The sequence below is a fragment of the Salvelinus namaycush genome, chromosome 17 (genome assembly GCF_016432855.1).
Source record: "Salvelinus namaycush isolate Seneca chromosome 17, SaNama_1.0, whole genome shotgun sequence".
Lineage (NCBI taxonomy): Eukaryota > Metazoa > Chordata > Actinopteri > Salmoniformes > Salmonidae > Salvelinus > Salvelinus namaycush.
In genome coordinates this window covers 23,543,998-23,563,568 of record NC_052323.1, presented here as the reverse complement: position 1 = coordinate 23,563,568, position 19,571 = coordinate 23,543,998, and the positions used below count along the sequence as shown (strand labels likewise).

Below are 19,571 nucleotides of genomic sequence, written 5' to 3'. Positions count from 1 at the left end.
TTTATAATACTATGACATTATTATGACAGTCTTACGTAGGGTTCAAGTGACATGTTATCCTAGTGATGTTAGGAGTGCAACATGTCCAGTCCATCCAACCTCTCTCTGTAGGGTACTATTGGTGTGCCAGACTACCCCTCTGTTCCATGGTACTGAACCCAGCCCTGACGCTGCTGTAATCTAGATAACAAAATCCAAGTGTTTGAACTGGGCTCTTAGAGCTAATGTTTACATAGAATCAGGTCTCTCAGCACATTTTGGTACATTGTAAATACAGATTAAGGAAAGGCCTCAATGCCCGACAGGGATTGAGTTTCTAAGCAGTACTACACGGCAGTCATGGCCAACAATGGAGAAACCTAACTTTTCTTTTTATTGGATTAAAAATGTCACACTATTCCTGGTGCTATTACCTGTGGTATTTTCCTGTTGAATGCATTCGATGTTCAAATTAACAAGGGACTTTTGAATATGGACAACGTCGAAAACCATCCCCTTTATAGAGGCAGATAAGGTCAGTCCTCTCTCTTTATAGAGGCAGATAAGGTCAGTCCTATCTCTTTATAGAGGCAGATAAGGTCAGTCATATCTCTTTATAGAGGCAGATAAGGTCAGTCATATCTCTTTATAGAGGCAGATAAGGTCAGTCCTATCTCTTTATAGAGGCAGATAAGGTCAGTCCTATCTCTTTATAGAGGCAGATAAGGTCAGTCATATCTCTTTATAGAGGCAGATAAAGTCCTCTCTCTCCACCCCTCTGAGTTGTTTTCATATTTTACCCTATGTTGTCAGATTCTAATACAACTACCTCCACAACAGTAGAGTAGTGGCTCTCCTCTTACAAATCACTGTCATCAGCCTGTATCCTGTGAATGTCAATGTAAAAGCCCTAGAAATGACTCACACACAAAGACCATGTCAAAGTGCTGGACTGACTCTCCTATTGTCATTCTCACGACAGCAGAGCTCACCTGTATGCGCTACTTGACTATTTAGCCCCTCTCTCTGTCTGAGTTTATTAGAGGTGTTCTTCTCACGCAATTCTCACTTTTTGACTCTCACTTCCCCCAGTGTGCGGTTTGATTAGAAGGGGGGGGGGGTTCTCCTCTCCTCTATTTAATGATGTTAAGGATATCAAAGGTCAAAGGTGACCTCTTATAGCACAGCATTTCCGTAGGATACATCACCGTCCTCTCAGCACTGTGTACCATCAGTATCCATGTCTCATACAGTGTGATGATGAGCCTATGAAGGGAGTGGTGTCAACCTTGTCACTTTGGTAGTACAGTTCCAGTCCAATGACAGCGCATTGAAAAGGTCTATTTTCAATTTTTGTGAGCTCTTTTCAAATAATGATCAACATCATCAATTCCCTCTGAAATCAAAAGGGAGAATTGCAGCCAAGACTGCCTTGTATTGTCATGTTTGCACTGAAATAAATGCCTGTTCTCTGGTTGCTGTAAAAGCCATCCAAGAAGGATGTTCTGTTTATATTGAAAATATTTCATATGAAATTCTGACAGTCCATGAAATGTCTTCCCTTAACATTGCGGATTTATAATGGAGTTCAATAACGTTGTTTCTAATTGTGACGGTATGTCATACTGTAGATGATCTTGGTCTGTCATGCTTAGTAAAATAATGTCAACAATAAGAGGGATTTTTTATGTCTATAATATCTAAGTCCCTTTTTGTGTAGTCATGGTGTTTACTGTTGTTCTAGTGTGTGTGATATAACCTTTGGGGATTGTTACTTTTTAAGATAATAAAATAACATGTTTGGTTATATGTCTTGAATGTCTTTATTTAATGGAAGACCAGTGTCTCGGAGTAGGGCTGCTGATTCGGGATCAGTTTTCCTTTTAGATCACAATGAACAAGATGATATGGACCAGGGTGACCTGATCCGAGATCAGCACTGCTACTCTAAGAGGCTTGATAACTTGTTTTCGCCGGTAGATGACGCTAAAGCACCTATAACCCACATCTGAGCGGCAATCTATCTCCACTAGATGGAGTTCTTGCCTCAATATTTGGCTACAACAACAAAACTAGTTCTTCTCAGCAACCTCCATCCACTCCACATATGGGTTCCTAAATAATTCATAAGACAGGTACACTATATATACAAAAGTATGTGGACACCCCTTCAAATTAGTGGATTCGGCTATTTCAGCCGCACCCGTTTCTGACAGGTGTATGAAGTGAGAATCGAGCACACAGCCATGCAATCTCCATAGACAAACATTGGCAGTAGAATGGTCTTACTGAAAAGCTCAGTGACTTTCAACATGGCACCATCATAGAATGCCACCTTCCCAATAAGTCAGTTCATCATTTCTGCCCTGCTAGAACTGCCCCAGTCAACTGTAAGTGTTGTTATTGTGAAGTGAAAATGTCTAGGAGCAACAACAGCTCAGCCGCGAAGTGGTAGGCCACACAAGCTCACAGAACTGGACCGGCGAGTGCTGAAGCACGTAAAAATTGTCTTCTGTTGCAGCACTCACTACCGAGTTCCAAACTGCCTCTGGAAGCAATGTCAGCACAAGAACTGTTCGTCGGGAGCTTTATGACATGGGTTTCCATGGCCGAGCAGTCGCACACAAGCCTAAGATCACCTTGTGCAATACCAAGTGTCGGCTGGAGTGGTGTAAAGCTCGCCGCCATTGGACTCTGGAGCAGTGGAAACACGTTCTCTGGAGTGATAAGTCACGCTTCACCATCTGGCAGTCCGACAGACGAATTTGGGTTTCAAATCAAAGTTTATTTTTCACGTGCGCCGAATACAACAGGTGTAGTAGACCTTACAGTGAAATCCTTACTTACCAATAGTGCGAAAAAAAGGTATGTGTGTGTGTAGGTAAGTAAAGAAATAAAACAGTAAAAATACATTTGAAAATAAGAGTAGCAAGGCTATATACAGACACCGGTTAGTCAGGCTTATTGAGGTAGTATGTACGGTTAAAGTAACTATGCATATATGATGAACAGAAAGTAGCAGTAGCGTAAAAGGAGGGGTTGGCGGGAGGTGGGACACAATGCAGATAGCCCAGTTAGCCAATGTGCGGGAGCACTGGTTTGGCGGATGCCTGGAGAACGCTACCAGCCCCATTGCATAGTACCAACTAATGTTTGGTGGAGGAGGAATAATGGTCTGGAGCTGTTTTTCATGGTTCAGGCTAGGTTCCCTTAGTTCCAGTGAAGTGAAATCTTAACGCTACAGCATACAATGACATTCTAGATGATTCTGTGCTTCCAACTTTGTGGCAACAGTTCGGGGAAGGCCCTTTCCTGTTTCACCATGACAATGCCCCCGTGCACAAAGCGAAGTCCATACAGAAATGGTTTGTCGAGATCGGTGTGGAAGAACTTGACTGGCCTGCAAAGAGCTCTGACCTCAACTCCATCGAAAACCTTTGGGATGAATTGGAATGCCGACTGCGAGCCAGGCCTAATCGCCCAACATCAGTGCCCGACCTCACTAATGCTCTTGTGGCTGAATGGAAGCAAGTCCCTACAGTAATGCTCCAACATCTAGTGGAAAGCCTTCCCAGAAGAGTGGAGGATATAATAGCAGCAAAGAGGAGACCAACTCCATATTAATGCCCGTGATTTTGGAATGAGATGTTGGACGAACAGGTGTCCACATACTTTTGGTAATGTAGTGTAAACTCCTGCATGACCCGTGTAGTGTAGTGTAGGCCCGTGTAGTGTAGGTCATTAGATTTCATTCGGTCACTTTAATTGCTTTTGGACAGGTTCTGACAACTTCCAAATTATGTTTTAAAAATTATTTTTATTAATAGCATTTTGTCTATCATTGTTTTGTGTCATTCCAAGTTGAGTGAAGTCCCTCCAGTATTTTGTTACGCTGCCAGGAAAATACATCTCTGGAGCTTGGAAATTATATAATCACTACATCTTGGGTTTACTAGGAGTTGAGAGTGAATAATTGAATTAGTGCTCACAGATTGTAACATAACCCAGTGAAAACAATGTGAGGGCCGACCAAGATCAACCACATCCTAACATATTTTGGCTTAATCGTCATATGATTAGCCTGCTTAATTGCTTACACATAACTTAAGATGTTCTGAAGTAAAGTTCTACACGTTTTTTCCATGTATCAGAATTCTAGGCCTCAAACTGACAATCCAATCTTGAACTTGCTAGGCTGCTGAATTTCACTCTGTGTACCCAAAGTAGCAGATGTCTCACCATTCAACCAACGTCTGTAATGATGCACGTATAGGTCATTCAGAATGACTATATCATGTTGATACCTTTGAACCATGCCTTTTAAAGCCATGCTCTACCACCATGCTATTGGCCTTGGCTTTTTATCAGGCCTTCTGCATTTTCACATGATGACCTGAACCCCAAAGTATTAGAACATTTACTTAGACTGGCTTCTGGAAGTCTTCCCTTTTACCTTGTCAAAGTCAACTTGCTACTTCAAAATGACTGCTTACAACAGCCTTAGACAGTATATTGTACAGTCCAGGAGACAAAAATCACATATCTTTTTTCAAGGTTTTATTGATCAATCTAATTAGTAGAAACACCACAGAGCTTTTCCATGGAAGTCTGAAGATTTGCAGCAAAAAAACAAAGGTGACAATAAGTACAAAACTACATTTACTTCGTTACAGTACAGAACAATGCAGAGAGTTCTTCTAAACCTCATATTCAAACAATTATAAAAAAGACGTCATTCTTTCATCCAACCCTCCTTCATAGATACAATGATGAAGAGGACATTGATGCTGTAAGGAATTTACGGCGCTCATGTTAGCTCCTTTAGCAGCAGCATATCACGATAGAGATGATTGTGAACTAAGGTTGGTCCAGATTACTTATAAAATGTTTTGGTTTACAAAAAGAGTTTTTGGTTATACTATATAAACTGAAGGCACTGTCAACCCATATTTAAATATAAAACCTGTGTGATCAATGTGTTTTGTATGTTTAGAATAGGAAATGGTTTGGAAACCTGTGTTGGCTCAGGTGCCATGATAGGGTAGATTGCTGCCATCAGAACCATGTATTTATAGAGTTGGGCCATTGAGATTTCTGCATTTACATGACACCACAACATTCTATTGCAGCCATGTTAGCTCCCCATTAACATTACATGGGGAATATTTAAACAATGCTATGCAACAGAATGTCTAGGACTCAACTACATGGCTCTGCCCATAGAATTAGGAATGAAAACACAAAATAATCATTTAATAGGATCTCCATGACTCTGCCTGCCATTATCAGCGCATTATAGAGCTATGTGGGTATATGACACTCTAGTGAATGAGGGAATCTCTCTGGTTCTAAGCCTGTAGAGACAGCACCAGGGCTAGTAGACCCAGATCCCAGAGAGGACTAGGCCAGGCCAGGCCCACAGAGCCACTGAGAAGGTACTCCACCCGGGACCAGGAACCGTTGTTGGGCAGAGGCAGAATCCCCAGAGTCCTACACATCAGGTTGTACACATCCACTGCTCTGATAGGGGCCGCACGCACATTCCTCTTGAAATCTGTAGGTAAGAAGACAATTTGTTGATTATTATACCTGTGGATTTTATCATGGCAAAGACCGTACAGCAGAGTAGAAATTATTTTCTGGGTCACTTCCAAAGTACATCAGTGTTATTTGAGGTGTTTGACTCATGAAGATGATAAGAGTCATAACAACACTGATTAGAATATTAAAGTTCAATAAAAAGTTATAGGCAGTACAGCTCAGATCATGTTAATGATCACTATGAGAGCGATGATGTACTGTACATAGTAAACACGGTGCCTGTGTACTACATTGGGATCCTATATATATATATATATATATATATATATATATATATATATATATATACACACACTGAACAAAAATAGAAACACAACATGTAAAGTGTAGGTCCCATTTTTCATGAGCTGAAATAAAAGATCTAAGAAATGTTCCATAAACACAAAAAGCTTCTTTCTCTCAAATGTTGTGCACAAATGTGTTTACATCCCAGTTGGTGAGCATTTCTGACAAAATAATCCATCCACCTGACAGGTGTGGCATATCAAGAAGCTGATTAAACAGCATGATCATTACACAGCTACACCTTGTGCTGGGCACAATAAAAGGCCACTAAAATGTGCAGTTTTGTCACACAACACAATGCCACAGATGTCTCAAGTTTTGCTGTGACTGCAGGAATGTCCAACAGAACTGTTGCCAGAGAATTTTATGTTAATTTCTCGACCATAAGATGTCGTTTTAGAGAATTTGGCAGTACATCCAACCAGCCTCACAACCGCAGCCCACATGTAACCACGCCAGCCCAGGACCTCCACATTCGGCTTCTTCACCTGCGGGATCGTCTGAGGAAGATTAGGGCCTAATAAATTTATTTCAATTGACTGATTGCCTTCTATGCAACTCAGTAATATCTTTGTAATTCTTGCATGTTGCATTTATATTTTTGTTCAGTATAATTCTATGACTATAAAGGCCTACTGGTCAGACAGTTGTTACCTGGTCCCTGTGCTAAGAAGAAGCCCCTCATGTCCACAAACTCGTTGTCGTAGCCGTGCCAACCATGCTGCCACCCCTGCGGCTCTGGTGAACTGCTGTTCTGCCAGAAAGGCAGTTTGGACTTGCTCTGAAAACAGAGGCAGCCATGTCAGTACGTAATGGGTTAAAAGACAGTGGAATGAAGGTCAGCCTACTTGTTCCAGTGTTGCTCATTTGCTGTACATAATAGCACGCTAAGGAATTGTCCCAAATGTCACTCTATTCCCTATATAGTGCACTACTTTTGACCAGGGTCCATAGAGCTATAGTCAAAAGTAGTGCACTATATAGGGAGCCACTTGGAATGTAAACTAGGTATATCATCACTGAGATGTGATGTGTCAAAGCCTTACCTCTGTTATGAACCAGCCAGGATCAGCCACCAGGGTCAGACTGGAGACAAACTTCCCCCCCTTGTAATGGAAGCGATCAGGGACCTGATTCCTCCTGTAGACATTCATGTTCCGTACACTGCTCAGTGCTCTGTAGACCTGCCATCAACACAACTCAGATTCACTATACATTCTTTTCATGTTTTTCCTCCCTGTTTTGCTCAGGGAGAGGTGTAGCTACAAATTGCATACCACTCTACAGCGCAGTAAGTAACCCCATGGTAATGACATATGGGACCTTCGCCTGTACATTTGGATACAGAAGTTATGGCTGGCTTGACTGAGGCCTTTCATATACATTTTTACGGCGCAAACTTTTTTGGAAATGTTTGATTTTTGACAGAGAAGAGTATTCAAGTGACTAAATGTGCCAACATGACATGTTTGTTTCTGTTTACTATGGCAGAGAGGAGAAATCAAGGACGCATGTTTTTCCCAGTGTCTTGGCTGGGTTGAAAGACAATTGGCCTGTATGTATGACAGAAATGGAAATCAATTTACCTCCTCAAATTTAGCTTGTTTTGGCCACAGACTGACGACAGGCCCCCGGTCCATCATCTTGACAACGTCAGACATGTTTATGTACGTCACAAGCTCAATGACTTTCTCCATCCACTTGATCTCTGTCATCCCATGGTCGGAGAACATGATGACGTTCAGCTCGTCACGCAGGTTCTTATCCTGAAATACAGCAGGGTGGTGGTGACCTGTTCAGATCAAAGGCTGTGTCCCAAATCGCTCCCTATTCCCTATATAGTGCACAACTTTAGCCCAGGGCCCAATGGCTCCCTATATAGTGCACTACTTTAGCCCAGGGCCCAATGGCTCCCTATATAGTGCACTACTTTCGACCAAGGCCATCTGGTCACAATGTCCGCTCAACATTATGACCACAATCAGTAGGCCATGTCTGTTACTTTGTACAAATCATTCTAGAATGGAAACATTTTTGCTGGATTGAGTTGTTCATTTTTAGTCTCTTTTCAATGTTTGGAAAACAATATAGGGCCTAACCTTTATCTTTTGGTTTAGCACCTGGAAGGCAATGTCCAGCCTCTGAACAGCAGTCTTCACCTGAGAAGACATGGGGCCATAGTGATGCCCCTCTACGTCAATCTTCTCATAGTACACAGCAGCCATGTCTGCTCTGCCACTACTGATGAAGTAAAAACATGCCTGTTGTTATAACACAACAGAATGGCACTACATTCCAAACCTGGCTGATGCCAAAATACCTCCATTTCTTACCGTAAACCTTCGAGAGCTCTTTCAATAGAATCTGTCAGATTTCTCTCTGTGGGATTGTAGACGTATTCCTCACAGAACGAAGGTCTCACACCCAGAATCTCCACCTCACAACCTGATAACATGACAGTAGATAACAGGTGTCACATCACTGCTCACTGTGCTTCTAGAATGTTCACGCTTGAGTTCATCTTAATGATCCAATTGGAATGAACATCAATGGAAAGCATTTCATTTGATTCCAGAATACACAGCATCTGAATCCTGTGTTCTGTATATGACTGGTAGATATCACTGGGGGCCTTAATGTCTTTCTTTTGTCTGAAATGTGCCAGAGTTGTCCTTACCGGGCCAATAGTACATGAAGACTTTCTTCCCGAGTTTCTGCATGGTTACCCAGATGGGCTCAGACCCGTCCCACCACATTGGCAGCCGACTGTCTGGGTTGATGCCGATTAGGAATTCCTTGAGAGAGCCCTGATCCCACATGTAATTCCCTGTCATTTGGTGCACTTCACAGTACCGGCCTGAAAACCCAGAAATTGCTTTTTTATTTCAGAAGTTAGATATGGACATAGATAAGACTTTTTATGGGCAAAGACTCAAGGGAGAGTAGTGAGTTTGATGTGTGCCAGCTTTATAAGGACATTTGAGTATTTCTGGCCCAGCTACTTATTTTTATCCAGTTCGGTCCAAAAGGGTTCCTGTGACTGAAAACTGTTGTCTACAGCTGTGTTTCAGTTATAAACCATCATTTAGATGTTAACTAAGTTGGTATCCATGATCCCGGACGTGAATACTGAATACTTAGTTATTTTCATTAAACAACCCATTGACCTGTAATTGTACTGTTCTGTATTTGTTATGGGATATTGGGTCATGTTACGTTTGCCAGCTAACCCCCCAGTGCTTTAAACACAGCCAGCATTCACAAAATATGATGTATTGTGTAACGGCAGTCAGCCGGATGCTTTTTGGTCACAGAGCCTACACTCTTAGAAAAAATTTGTTATTCGGTTGTCCCCATAGGAGAACCCTTTTTGGTTCCAGGTAGAACCTGGATTCATGTAAAACCCTTTTGGGATTCATGTAAAACCCTTTTGGGATTCATGTAAAACCCTTTTGGGATTAATGTAAAACCCTTTTGGGATTAATGTAAAACCCTCTGTAGAAAGGGTTCTACCTGGAACCCAAAAGGGTTCTTCAAAGGGTTCTCCTATGTGGACAGCAGAATAACCATTTAAGGTTCTAGTAGCACCTTTTTTTCTAAGAGTGTAGGTTAACTGGCTGAAACAGACCTTGCCTAGGACTGATATGATGCAATAAAACAATAAATGATTATCTCTGTGAGCGCTGACGTCTTCATTCGTTAAAGTTGGTTTACTGCTAAGTTCCCTAGGTTCAATTCAGTTGAGACAGTGAGCGAGTGCTTTCTCCCCCACCCTTACAAAACACACACAGACTCAAGGTCATCCACACACACAGGCAGTGTCTCCTCCTCCTCCCTTCCCCTAGCAGGCTCACACTACCTGGTATCACAACTCACAACACAAACAGAACAATTAACATAAAACACAACTACAGTCACAACACAACACAACTACAGCCACAGCACTAACACAACTACAGCCACAGCACTAACACAACTACAGCCACAACACCAACACAACTACAGCCACAGCACTAACACAACTACAGTCACAACACTAACACGACTACAGCCACAACACAACTACAGTCACAGCACTAACACAACTACAGCCACAGCACTAACACAACTACAGCCACAACACTAACACAACTACAGCCACAACACCAACACAACTACAGCCACAGCACTAACACAACTACAGCCACAGCACTAACACAACTACAGTCACAACACTAACACGACTACAGCCACAACACAACTACAGTCACAGCACTAACACAACTACAGTCACAGCACTAACACAACTACAGCCACAACACTAACACAACTACAGTCACAGCCCTAACACAACTACAGTCACAGCCCTAACACAACTACAGTCACAACACTAACACAACTACAGTCACAGCACTACCACAACTACAGTCACAGCACTAACACAACTACAGCCACAACACTAACACAACTACAGTCACAGCACTAACACAACTACAACTACAGCCACAACACTAACACAACTACAGCCACAGCACTAACACAACTACAGCCACAGCACTAACACAACTACAGCCACAACACAACACTAACACAACTACAGCCACAGCACTAACACAACTACAGCCACAACACAACTACAGCCACAACACAACACTAACACAACTACAGCCACAGCACTAACACAACTACAGTCACAGCACTAACACAACTACAGCCACAGCACTAACACAACTACAGCCACAACACTAACACAACTACAGCCACAGCACTAACACAACTACAGCCACAGCACTAACACAACTACAGCCACAACACAACTACAGCCACAACACTAACACAACTACAGCCACAACACTAACACAACTACAGCCACAGCACTAACACAACTACAGCCACAACACTAACACAGCCACAACACAACTACAGCCACAACACAACTACAACTACAGCCACAGCACTAACACAGCACTAACACAACTACAGCCACAACACAACTACAGCCACAGCACTAACACAACTACAGCACTAACACAACTACAGCCACAACACTAACACAACTACAGCCACAACACAACTACAGCCACAACACAACACTAACACAACTACAGCCACAGCACTAACACAACTACAGCCACAGCACTAACACAACTACAGCCACAGCACTAACACAACTACAGCCACAGCACTAACACAACTACAGCCACAGCACTAACACAACTACAGTCACAGCACTAACACAGCCACAACACTAACACAACTACAGCCACAACACTAACACAACTACAGTCACAGCACTAACACAACTACAGTCACAGCACTAACACAACTACAGTCACAGCACTAACACAACTACAGCCACAGCACTAACACAACTACAGCCACAACACTAACACAACTACAGTCACAGCACTAACACAACTACAGCCACAACACAACTACAGCCACAACACAACTACAGCCACAACACTAACACAGCCACAACACTAACACAGCCACAACACTAACACAACTACAGCCACAACACTAACACAACTACAGCACTAACACAACTACAGTCACAGCACTAACACAACTACAGCCACAGCACTAACACAACTACAGTCACAGCACTAACACAACTACAGCCACAGCACTAACACAACTACAGTCACAACACTAACACAACTACAGCACTAACACAACTACAGCCACAGCACTAACACAACTACAGCCACAACACCAACACAACTACAGCCACAACACCAACACAACTACAGCCACAACACTAACACAACTACAGCCACAACTACAGTCACAGCACAACTACAGCCACAACACTAACACAACTACAGCCAAAACACTAACACAACTACAGCCACAACACAACTACAGCCACAACACAACTACAGCCACAACACTAACACAACTAGTCACAGCACTAACACAACTAGTCACAGCACCAACACAACTACAGCCACAACACAACTACAGCCACAACACAACTACAGCCACAACACAACTACAGCCACAACACAACTACAGCCACAGCACTAACACAACTACAGCCACAACACAACTACAGCCACAGCACTAACACAACTACAGCCACAACACTAACACAACTACAGTCACAGCACTAACACAACTACAGCCACAGCACTAACACAACTACAGCCACAACACTAACACAACTACAGCCACAACACAACTACAGCCACAACACTAACACAGCCACAACACTAACACAGCCACAACACTAACACAACTACAGCCACAACACAACTACAGCCACAGCACTAACACAACTACAGTCACAGCACTAACACAGCCACAACACTAACACAACTACAGTCACAGCACTAACACAACTACAGTCACAGCACTAACACAACTACAGTCACAGCACTAACACAACTACAGTCACAGCACTAACACAACTACAGCCACAGCACTAACACAACTACAGCCACAACACTAACACAACTACAGCCACAACACTAACACAACTACAGCCACAACACAACTACAGCCACAACACTAACACAGCCACAACACTAACACAGCCACAACACTAACACAACTACAGCCACAACACAACTACAGCCACAGCACTAACACAACTACAGTCACAGCACTAACACAGCCACAACACTAACACAACTACAGCCACAGCACTAACACAACTACAGCCACAGCACTAACACAACTACAGCCACAACACAACTACAGCCACAACACTAACACAACTACAGCCACAACACTAACACAACTACAGCCACAGCACTAACACAACTACAGCCACAACACCAACACAACTACAGCCACAACACTAACACAACTACAGCCACAACACTAACACAACTACAGCACTAACACAACTACAGTCACAGCACTAACACAACTACAGCCACAGCACTAACACAACTACAGTCACAACACTAACACAACTACAGCCACAACACTAACACAACTACAGCCACAACACCAACACAACTACAGCCACAACACTAACACAACTACAGCCACAACACTAACACAACTACAGCCACAACACTAACACAACTACAGCCACAACACAACTACAGCCACAACACAACTACAGCCACAACACAACTACAGCCACAACACTAACACAACTACAGCCACAACACTAACACAACTACAGCCACAACACAACTACAGCCACAACACAACTACAGCCACAACACAACTACAGCCACAACACTAACACAACTACAGCCACAACACTAACACAACTAGTCACAGCACTAACACAACTAGTCACAGCACCAACACAACTACAGCCACAGCACAACTACAGCCACAACACTAACACAACTACAGCCACAACTCTAACACAACTACAGCCACAACAACTACAGCCACAACACTAACACAACTACAGCCACAGCACTAACACAACTACAGTCACAGCACTAACACAGCCACAACACTAACACAACTACAGCCACAACACTAACAAAACTACAGCCACAACACTAACACAACTACAGCCACAACACTAACACAACTACAGTCACAACACTAACACAACTACAGCCACAACACTAAGAACTACAGCCACAGCACTAACACAACTAGTCACAGCACCAACACAACTAGTCACAGCACCAACACAACTAGTCACAGCACCAACACAACTACAGTCACAGCACCAACACAACTAGTCACAGCACCAACACAACTACAGTCACAGCACCAACACAACTAGTCACAGCACCAACACAACTACAGTCACAGCACCAACACAACTACAGTCACAGCACCAACACAACTACAGTCACAGCACCAACACAACTACAGTCACAGCACCAACACAACTACAGTCACAGCACCAACACAACTAGTCACAGCACCAACACAACTAGTCACAGCACCAACACAACTACAGTCACAGCACCAACACAACTACAGTCACAGCACTAACACAACTACAGTCACAACTCATACACGACAACACGTTGAGCAAGGACACATCTTTTATTTGAACAACCGTTCAGTACTGCCACTGCTGCTTGTAGAGGCGCTCAAGCAACTATGTGGTTCCTTATTAAAGTGATGCCAGGAATGTAGCTAATCTCGGGTATTTTGGAGCCACAGCTCCGCAGTTACGACATTCAGAAATGACTCAAATAAATGCTCTGAATCCTTTTGGTAGCTCAGCGTCACAGCTCTGCCTACAGTTTTTCCTCTGAGAAAAACAAATAAAACTGCAGCTGTGTTTTGTTAGCCGCCTGCAATAGTCTCTATGGACATCTGAGGTTCAGTTGAAATAGCACTGAGGGTGAATGGGGGCCAGTACAGGACCTTTATAAGGCTACCTATTTACTGTACAGAGATGCTAGAATGAACATATTTTTCCATTATTAAAGTTATTTACTGTAGCGTTTCAGGGGAAATAGATTATGCATGTACGAACTACACATTGACACATCCTCTTTGGACTGGATGTGTAGTTCGTACATGCATAATCTATGAGCAGAATTACTGTCTAACCTCAATTAGGCATGAAATCCCTAGTTTGAAAGCGACTATTTACTGGAAGCTGTCCAGCGCCATTTCCCCCCAGGTGGACCAGCCTCCTAGCAATTTGAGTTCCAACCAGTGGCGTGTATTCATGGATGCCAAGGGATGCCAGGCGTCCCCAAAACATGAACCAAGAACTAAATACAAAAATATTTTTTAATGTATCTTTCATCTCTCTGTGTTTAATACATTTCCTTCAATTTGCAAGAGGCTGAATGTATCTCACCGGAGAAAGAATCCGACCAAGTGAAACAGCGCCACTCTGTCTCAATATGTATAGCCCATCTACCTGATGCGGTCTGGTCAAAAAAAGTATGACATTAATGCTGCCCGTAGCATTGAATGCAAGGGAAGCCAGCAAGCATTTGTACTCCCTTTAAAATAGTAAATCTTTCAAATAATAGCCAATCAGTGTTGAGCTAAACTGAGTGAGCTCAACTGTGAATGGTCCTAGCGCACCCAAAAAAAGTGTTAAAGGAAGCCAGTTAGAATTTGGCTTCTCACCAATCACATCAAAAGCCAAATGTCATTGACAGACATTCTTTATTGTTGTATCTCCTTGTGTCGTTGTCCTCCAGTGGCTAGCTAGCTAAAATGGCCCTTTCCTAAATTAACCATGGATGGAGATAAATTAAGTAAAACCACAAGTCCAAATCCCTGTGTAGGCTACTAGCCAAGGATCACAATGGCGATTCTGATCCAACCATAAATTCATACATTGTAGTGCCCCTAGCCTGAGAGGATGAAAGTTAAATATGTAGCTAGAAGTAGTAGGCTAATGTTAACTAGCTGGCCCGGTGCATTGTTGCCCATGAATAGAAGTTAGGCTAGCGAGCAAGCATTTTAGCCAGGTAGCCTAGGACAACAAAAACGAATGTTTGAGTCATGGTACGTTTCGGCAACATGAAAGAGAGGTGGATGGATTTCCCGTTTCTCTACAAGTAGGGTGAGTCAACATGCCCACACACAGAAATCATCATAGTAGATTAGATGATGTTGAAATGTTGAAGGAATAGTGGAGGTAGCTCCTGTTTTCTTTGCGACTTGCTGTAACTCTGTTTCCAAATCAATAGTTGTTTAGTTGTCCGAAAATGTTGGAAACATTACCTTGCTTGACAATACTGTAGGTCATGTAACTGTTTGTTACATGCAATATGCTTTGTGGACTTCACCAGACAGATGTTGTGCTCCGTTTTTGTGATGAAACAAAAGGTGTGGTTGAATTTATTCTGCCAATGTGTCTTCTTCTTGTCTTGGCCTTAGGCCTATATATCACGTTGTCAAGGCATATTAACTAACAGGTTATAGAGCAAACAATGCAATTGTGACAACACAAAGGTTGTACTCTGGCATTTTTTCCTGGCTTGGCTACCCCAGTGATTTTAACAACGCACCACTACTGGTTCCTCACCATTTGAGTGACAGCTAGCAAGATGCACACACAGCAGAGCGAGAGAAAGAGAGCAATGACGTGGCACACATATCTGCACATGTGACGTAGTACGCAATTTTCGGGGGCCACTTTTGGCTTTTAGAACTACAACTTTTAGAACTACAAAGAATACAAAAGTACCAGAGAATGTCTTTAATAATATAAAGCAGGACAGTAAGAAGTACTCTCTCCATGTGTAGAAACCCTGCAGTCTGTACAGTAAACTCACAGGTAGAGCTCCAGCACTTGGCTTTTCTGAAGAAGCACCCTTCCCTGACCCCTCCAAATAAACCAGTCTCTGAAAAGCTCCATCAGCTTTGAAATAGCTCCTTCTGCATGGTTGCAGTCTAGCCCGGCGTGACTGGAGGGCCCTGTGTCAGATGCCCAGCGTGACTGGAGGGCCCTGTGTCAGATGCCCGGGGTGACTGGAGGGCCCTGTGTCAGATGCTCGGGGTGACTGGAGGGCCCTGTGTCAGATGCCCGGCGTGACTAGAGGGCCCTGTGTCAGATGCCCGGGGTGACGGGAGGACCCTGTGTCAGATGTCCGGCGTGACTGGAGGGCCCTGTGTCAGATGCCCGGCGTGACTGGAGGGCCCTGTGTCAGATGCCCGGCGTGACTGGAGGGCCCTGTGTCAGATGCCCGGGGTGACGGGAGGGCCCTGTGTCAGATGCCCGGGGTGACTGGAGGGCCCTGTGTCAGATGGCCTTTGTCAGCTCTGTTTTGGTTACGTTGTTAATACACGTGCACAAAATGATGGTAGTAGCCTAAGCCGAGGCTTTGTTGAGGGGAATGTGCTCTACCAAAACAACTTACATCAGCAAATCATCCACAAAGTGATCCGGTGATTGGGAGGGATTTGACAGAATCTGTTGTCTTTGGGGCTTTACTGCTCTTCCCTCTGCTCTCTCTCTGCCAGGGGTTCAGCCTGGAGTGGAGATAGCCTACAGCCGCTGACTGAGGAGCCATACAGCCCAGGGCTGTTATCACTGAAGTACTACCTACATCTGTTGTTATGTCACTACTACACTGTCATTGATGTGTCGTTCACTGCCAGTACTCTGAAGAGGTCCAGTTTGGCTGAGAGAACTGTTCAGGTGCAAAGCAGTGTGTTGTTAAGTACACTACCATTCAAAAGTTTGGGGTCACTTAGAAATGTCCTTGTTTTTTAAAGAAAATCACATTTTTGATCCATTAAAATAACATCAAATTTTTTGAGGTTTGCAACTGCACATGGGGACAAAGATTGTGCTATTTGGAGAAATGTCCTCTGGTCTGATGAAACAAAAATAGAACTGTTTGGCCATAATGACCATCGTTATGTTCAGAGAAAAAAGGGGGAGGCTTGCAAGCCGAAAAACACCATACCAACCGTGAAGCACGGGGGTGGCAGCATCATGTTGTGGGGGTGCTTTGCTGCAGGAGGGACTGGTGCACTTCACAAAATAGATGGCATCATGAGGTAAAATTATGTGGATATATTGAAGCAACATCTCAAGACATCAGTCAGGAAGTTAAAGCTTGGTCGCAAATGGGACTTCCAAATGGACAATGACCCCAAGCATACTTCCAAAGTTGTGGCAAAATGTGGCAAAAAAGGACAAAGTCAAGGTATTGGAGTGGCCATCACAAAGCCCTGACATCAATCCTATAGAAAATTTGTGGGCAGAACTTAGTGTGTGCGAGCAAGGAGGCCTACAAACCTGACTCAGTTACACCTGCTCTGTCAGGAGGAATGGGCCAAAATTCACCCAACTTATTGTGGGAAGCTTGTGGAAGGCTACCTGAAATGTTTTACCCAACAATTTAAAGCCAATGCCACTACATACTAATTGAGTGTATGTAAACTTCTGACCCACTGGGAATGTGATGAAAGAAATAAAAGCTGAAATAAATCATTCTCTCTTATTATTCTGACATTTCACATTCTTAAAATAAAATGGTGATCCTAACTGACCTAAAACAGGGAATATTTACTAGGATTAAATGTCAAGAATTGTGAAAAACTGAGTTTAAATGTATTTGGCTAAGGTTTATGTAAACTTCTGACTCCAACTGACATTCCGTGACATAGCATTGTTTAAATATTTCCCATGTAATGTTATTGGGGCGCTAACATGGCTGCCATAGAATGTTGTTGTGTCATGTGAATGTACCATGATGCAGAAACCTCATTGGCCCAACTCTCTAGATACATGGCTCTGGTTGTCCCTTGTTTTCACTCATAACATATGTAAATGGCACAATAGAGACAGTGTGGTTGCCAGGAGGGAGAGGGGCGAGGGGTTCTTTTACTGATGAGGCAGAGTTCTACTGCTTGAGGACCCAGGACAGCTGTGCCAGGCTCCTGTCCATCAATGGATGTATTATACATCCATCACTGAATTAGGCTACTAGCAATGTCTACACAAGGATTTCAGAGTATGGCCTACTTATGAAATGTCATCTGCGTTCCATTCCATGGTGTAAAGTTTCCTTTCAGTAATTGTTGGGTTGATCATTTGTCAACCTAAGTTAACAAATCATTAAATTACCAATGTGTCATTCTGCAACAATATTGATGAGAATGATTGACCAATTATTGTTATTTCAGTGTTGCCACAACAGAGTACAAAAGGCTACTTTACAACTTTGTACATAAACATCAAAGTTTAAACTCCACTGTCACTCCTTCCTATTTGTTCAGGCAAGCAATAAAGGTTCAAATGGATTGCAGCCTGTGAACTTACTGTTTAGTAACACTGTATGTCCAAGATAACAAATAAATGGCTCCAAGTTCGTAAAATCTTATTTGGTGATCAATCATGGTCAACCTTTCGTAGCCTAATCTATATTTTTTCACTGCTGTAACTTTGAGGCACAGTCAGTCAAAGATAAAATCATCTCACCTGTCATTAGTGAGTAGTAATTGGGGTATGAAAGGCTGGGGAAATCGGGGGTCATATAATCCACTTTGACCCCGTTATCCATAATCTCTTTAAACCCAGGCAGGTTTTGCAGATCGTCCATGTAATCATATCGAAAACCATCGATGAGGAACACCAGAAGTTTGCGGCTGGCGAGGCAGGATCCCGACAAAAGCACTGCGAGAATGGCGATAGCGCACGCCAGGCTCAGTCTGGACATGATGGCTCGTGACGGTCCACTGATACGCACATGTAACGGTACTGAACGCTGCGAGCAGGGGCAGGGGCCCCAATATGAGTAGGGGAGGGGCTAATGGCATTGTTATAGGGCTAGGCCTACTGCAGTTTGAGAATGAAAGTCCATGCACTCAGACTCACTAAGGAAAAACAACGTTAAGGCTATTCTTTATTTTGTTATATAAATATTTAATAAGGGCCTAGGCTTATTTGATTTTTGTATTTAATAATTTGTGATTTTTTTCTTTTATAATTTCTACAGTGGAAAATTAAAGTGACACCCTAAAGCCCACTGTAACATATGGAGCAAATTATATTTTCTGTCGAATAAATATTGACATTTCAAATAGTTGGATCAATCAAAATGTCATTGGATTATTGAAGACCAAGTTCCATATAATATCAATCAATGATCTATTTAATACCCACAAAGCATTTTTACTCTAAACCCGTAATATAAAACAATCACCAGCAGAGTGTGCTCTTCTCATATTTGTCCACGGAACACTTGTTCAACACGTTATACAACGGGTGGGTCTAATCCTGAATGCTGATTGGTTAACACCACATTCCATCCTGTTTCTATTCCACAAATTACCACCGGCTAAATCTAATTCAAAATGCCTAT

General features: G+C 42.9%; 1 protein-coding gene across 2 annotated transcripts; it reads right to left on the bottom strand.

Moving 5' to 3' along the window:
• Window positions 1–4,521: 4,521 nt before the first annotated feature.
• enpp6 (ectonucleotide pyrophosphatase/phosphodiesterase 6) lies at window positions 4,522–18,982 on the bottom strand. Of its 2 annotated transcripts, none has more exons than XM_039011873.1 (8): window positions 18,689–18,982; window positions 8,543–8,722; window positions 8,199–8,310; window positions 7,965–8,103; window positions 7,452–7,631; window positions 6,912–7,049; window positions 6,520–6,646; window positions 4,522–5,533 (listed from the first exon to the last, which is right to left on the bottom strand). In XM_039011873.1, exons 1-8 carry the CDS (start codon window positions 18,924–18,926, stop codon window positions 5,328–5,330), a joined length of 1,320 nt encoding a protein of 439 aa, XP_038867801.1. In that variant the 5' UTR covers window positions 18,927–18,982; the 3' UTR covers window positions 4,522–5,327. The 2 variants fall into 2 exon arrangements, with proteins under 2 accessions (XP_038867801.1, XP_038867800.1); XM_039011872.1 differs by having other exon boundaries at window positions 7,965–8,106; window positions 18,689–18,981.
• Window positions 18,983–19,571: the final 589 nt, after the last annotated feature.

Bases quoted from the DNA above. Each gene is read 5' to 3' on its own strand.
- enpp6 (XM_039011872.1), bottom strand. From the start codon at position 18,926: ATGTCCAGACTGAGCCTGGCGTGCGCTATCGCCATTCTCGCAGTGCTT. The intron at 8,311-8,542 runs GTAAGGACAACT...TCATGTTATCAG, and splicing joins CTTCATGTACTATTGGCCCG to GTTGTGAGGTGGAGATTCTG. The intron at 8,107-8,198 runs GTAAGAAATGGA...TTACTTCATCAG, and splicing joins AGAGCTCTCGAAGGTTTACG to TAGTGGCAGAGCAGACATGG.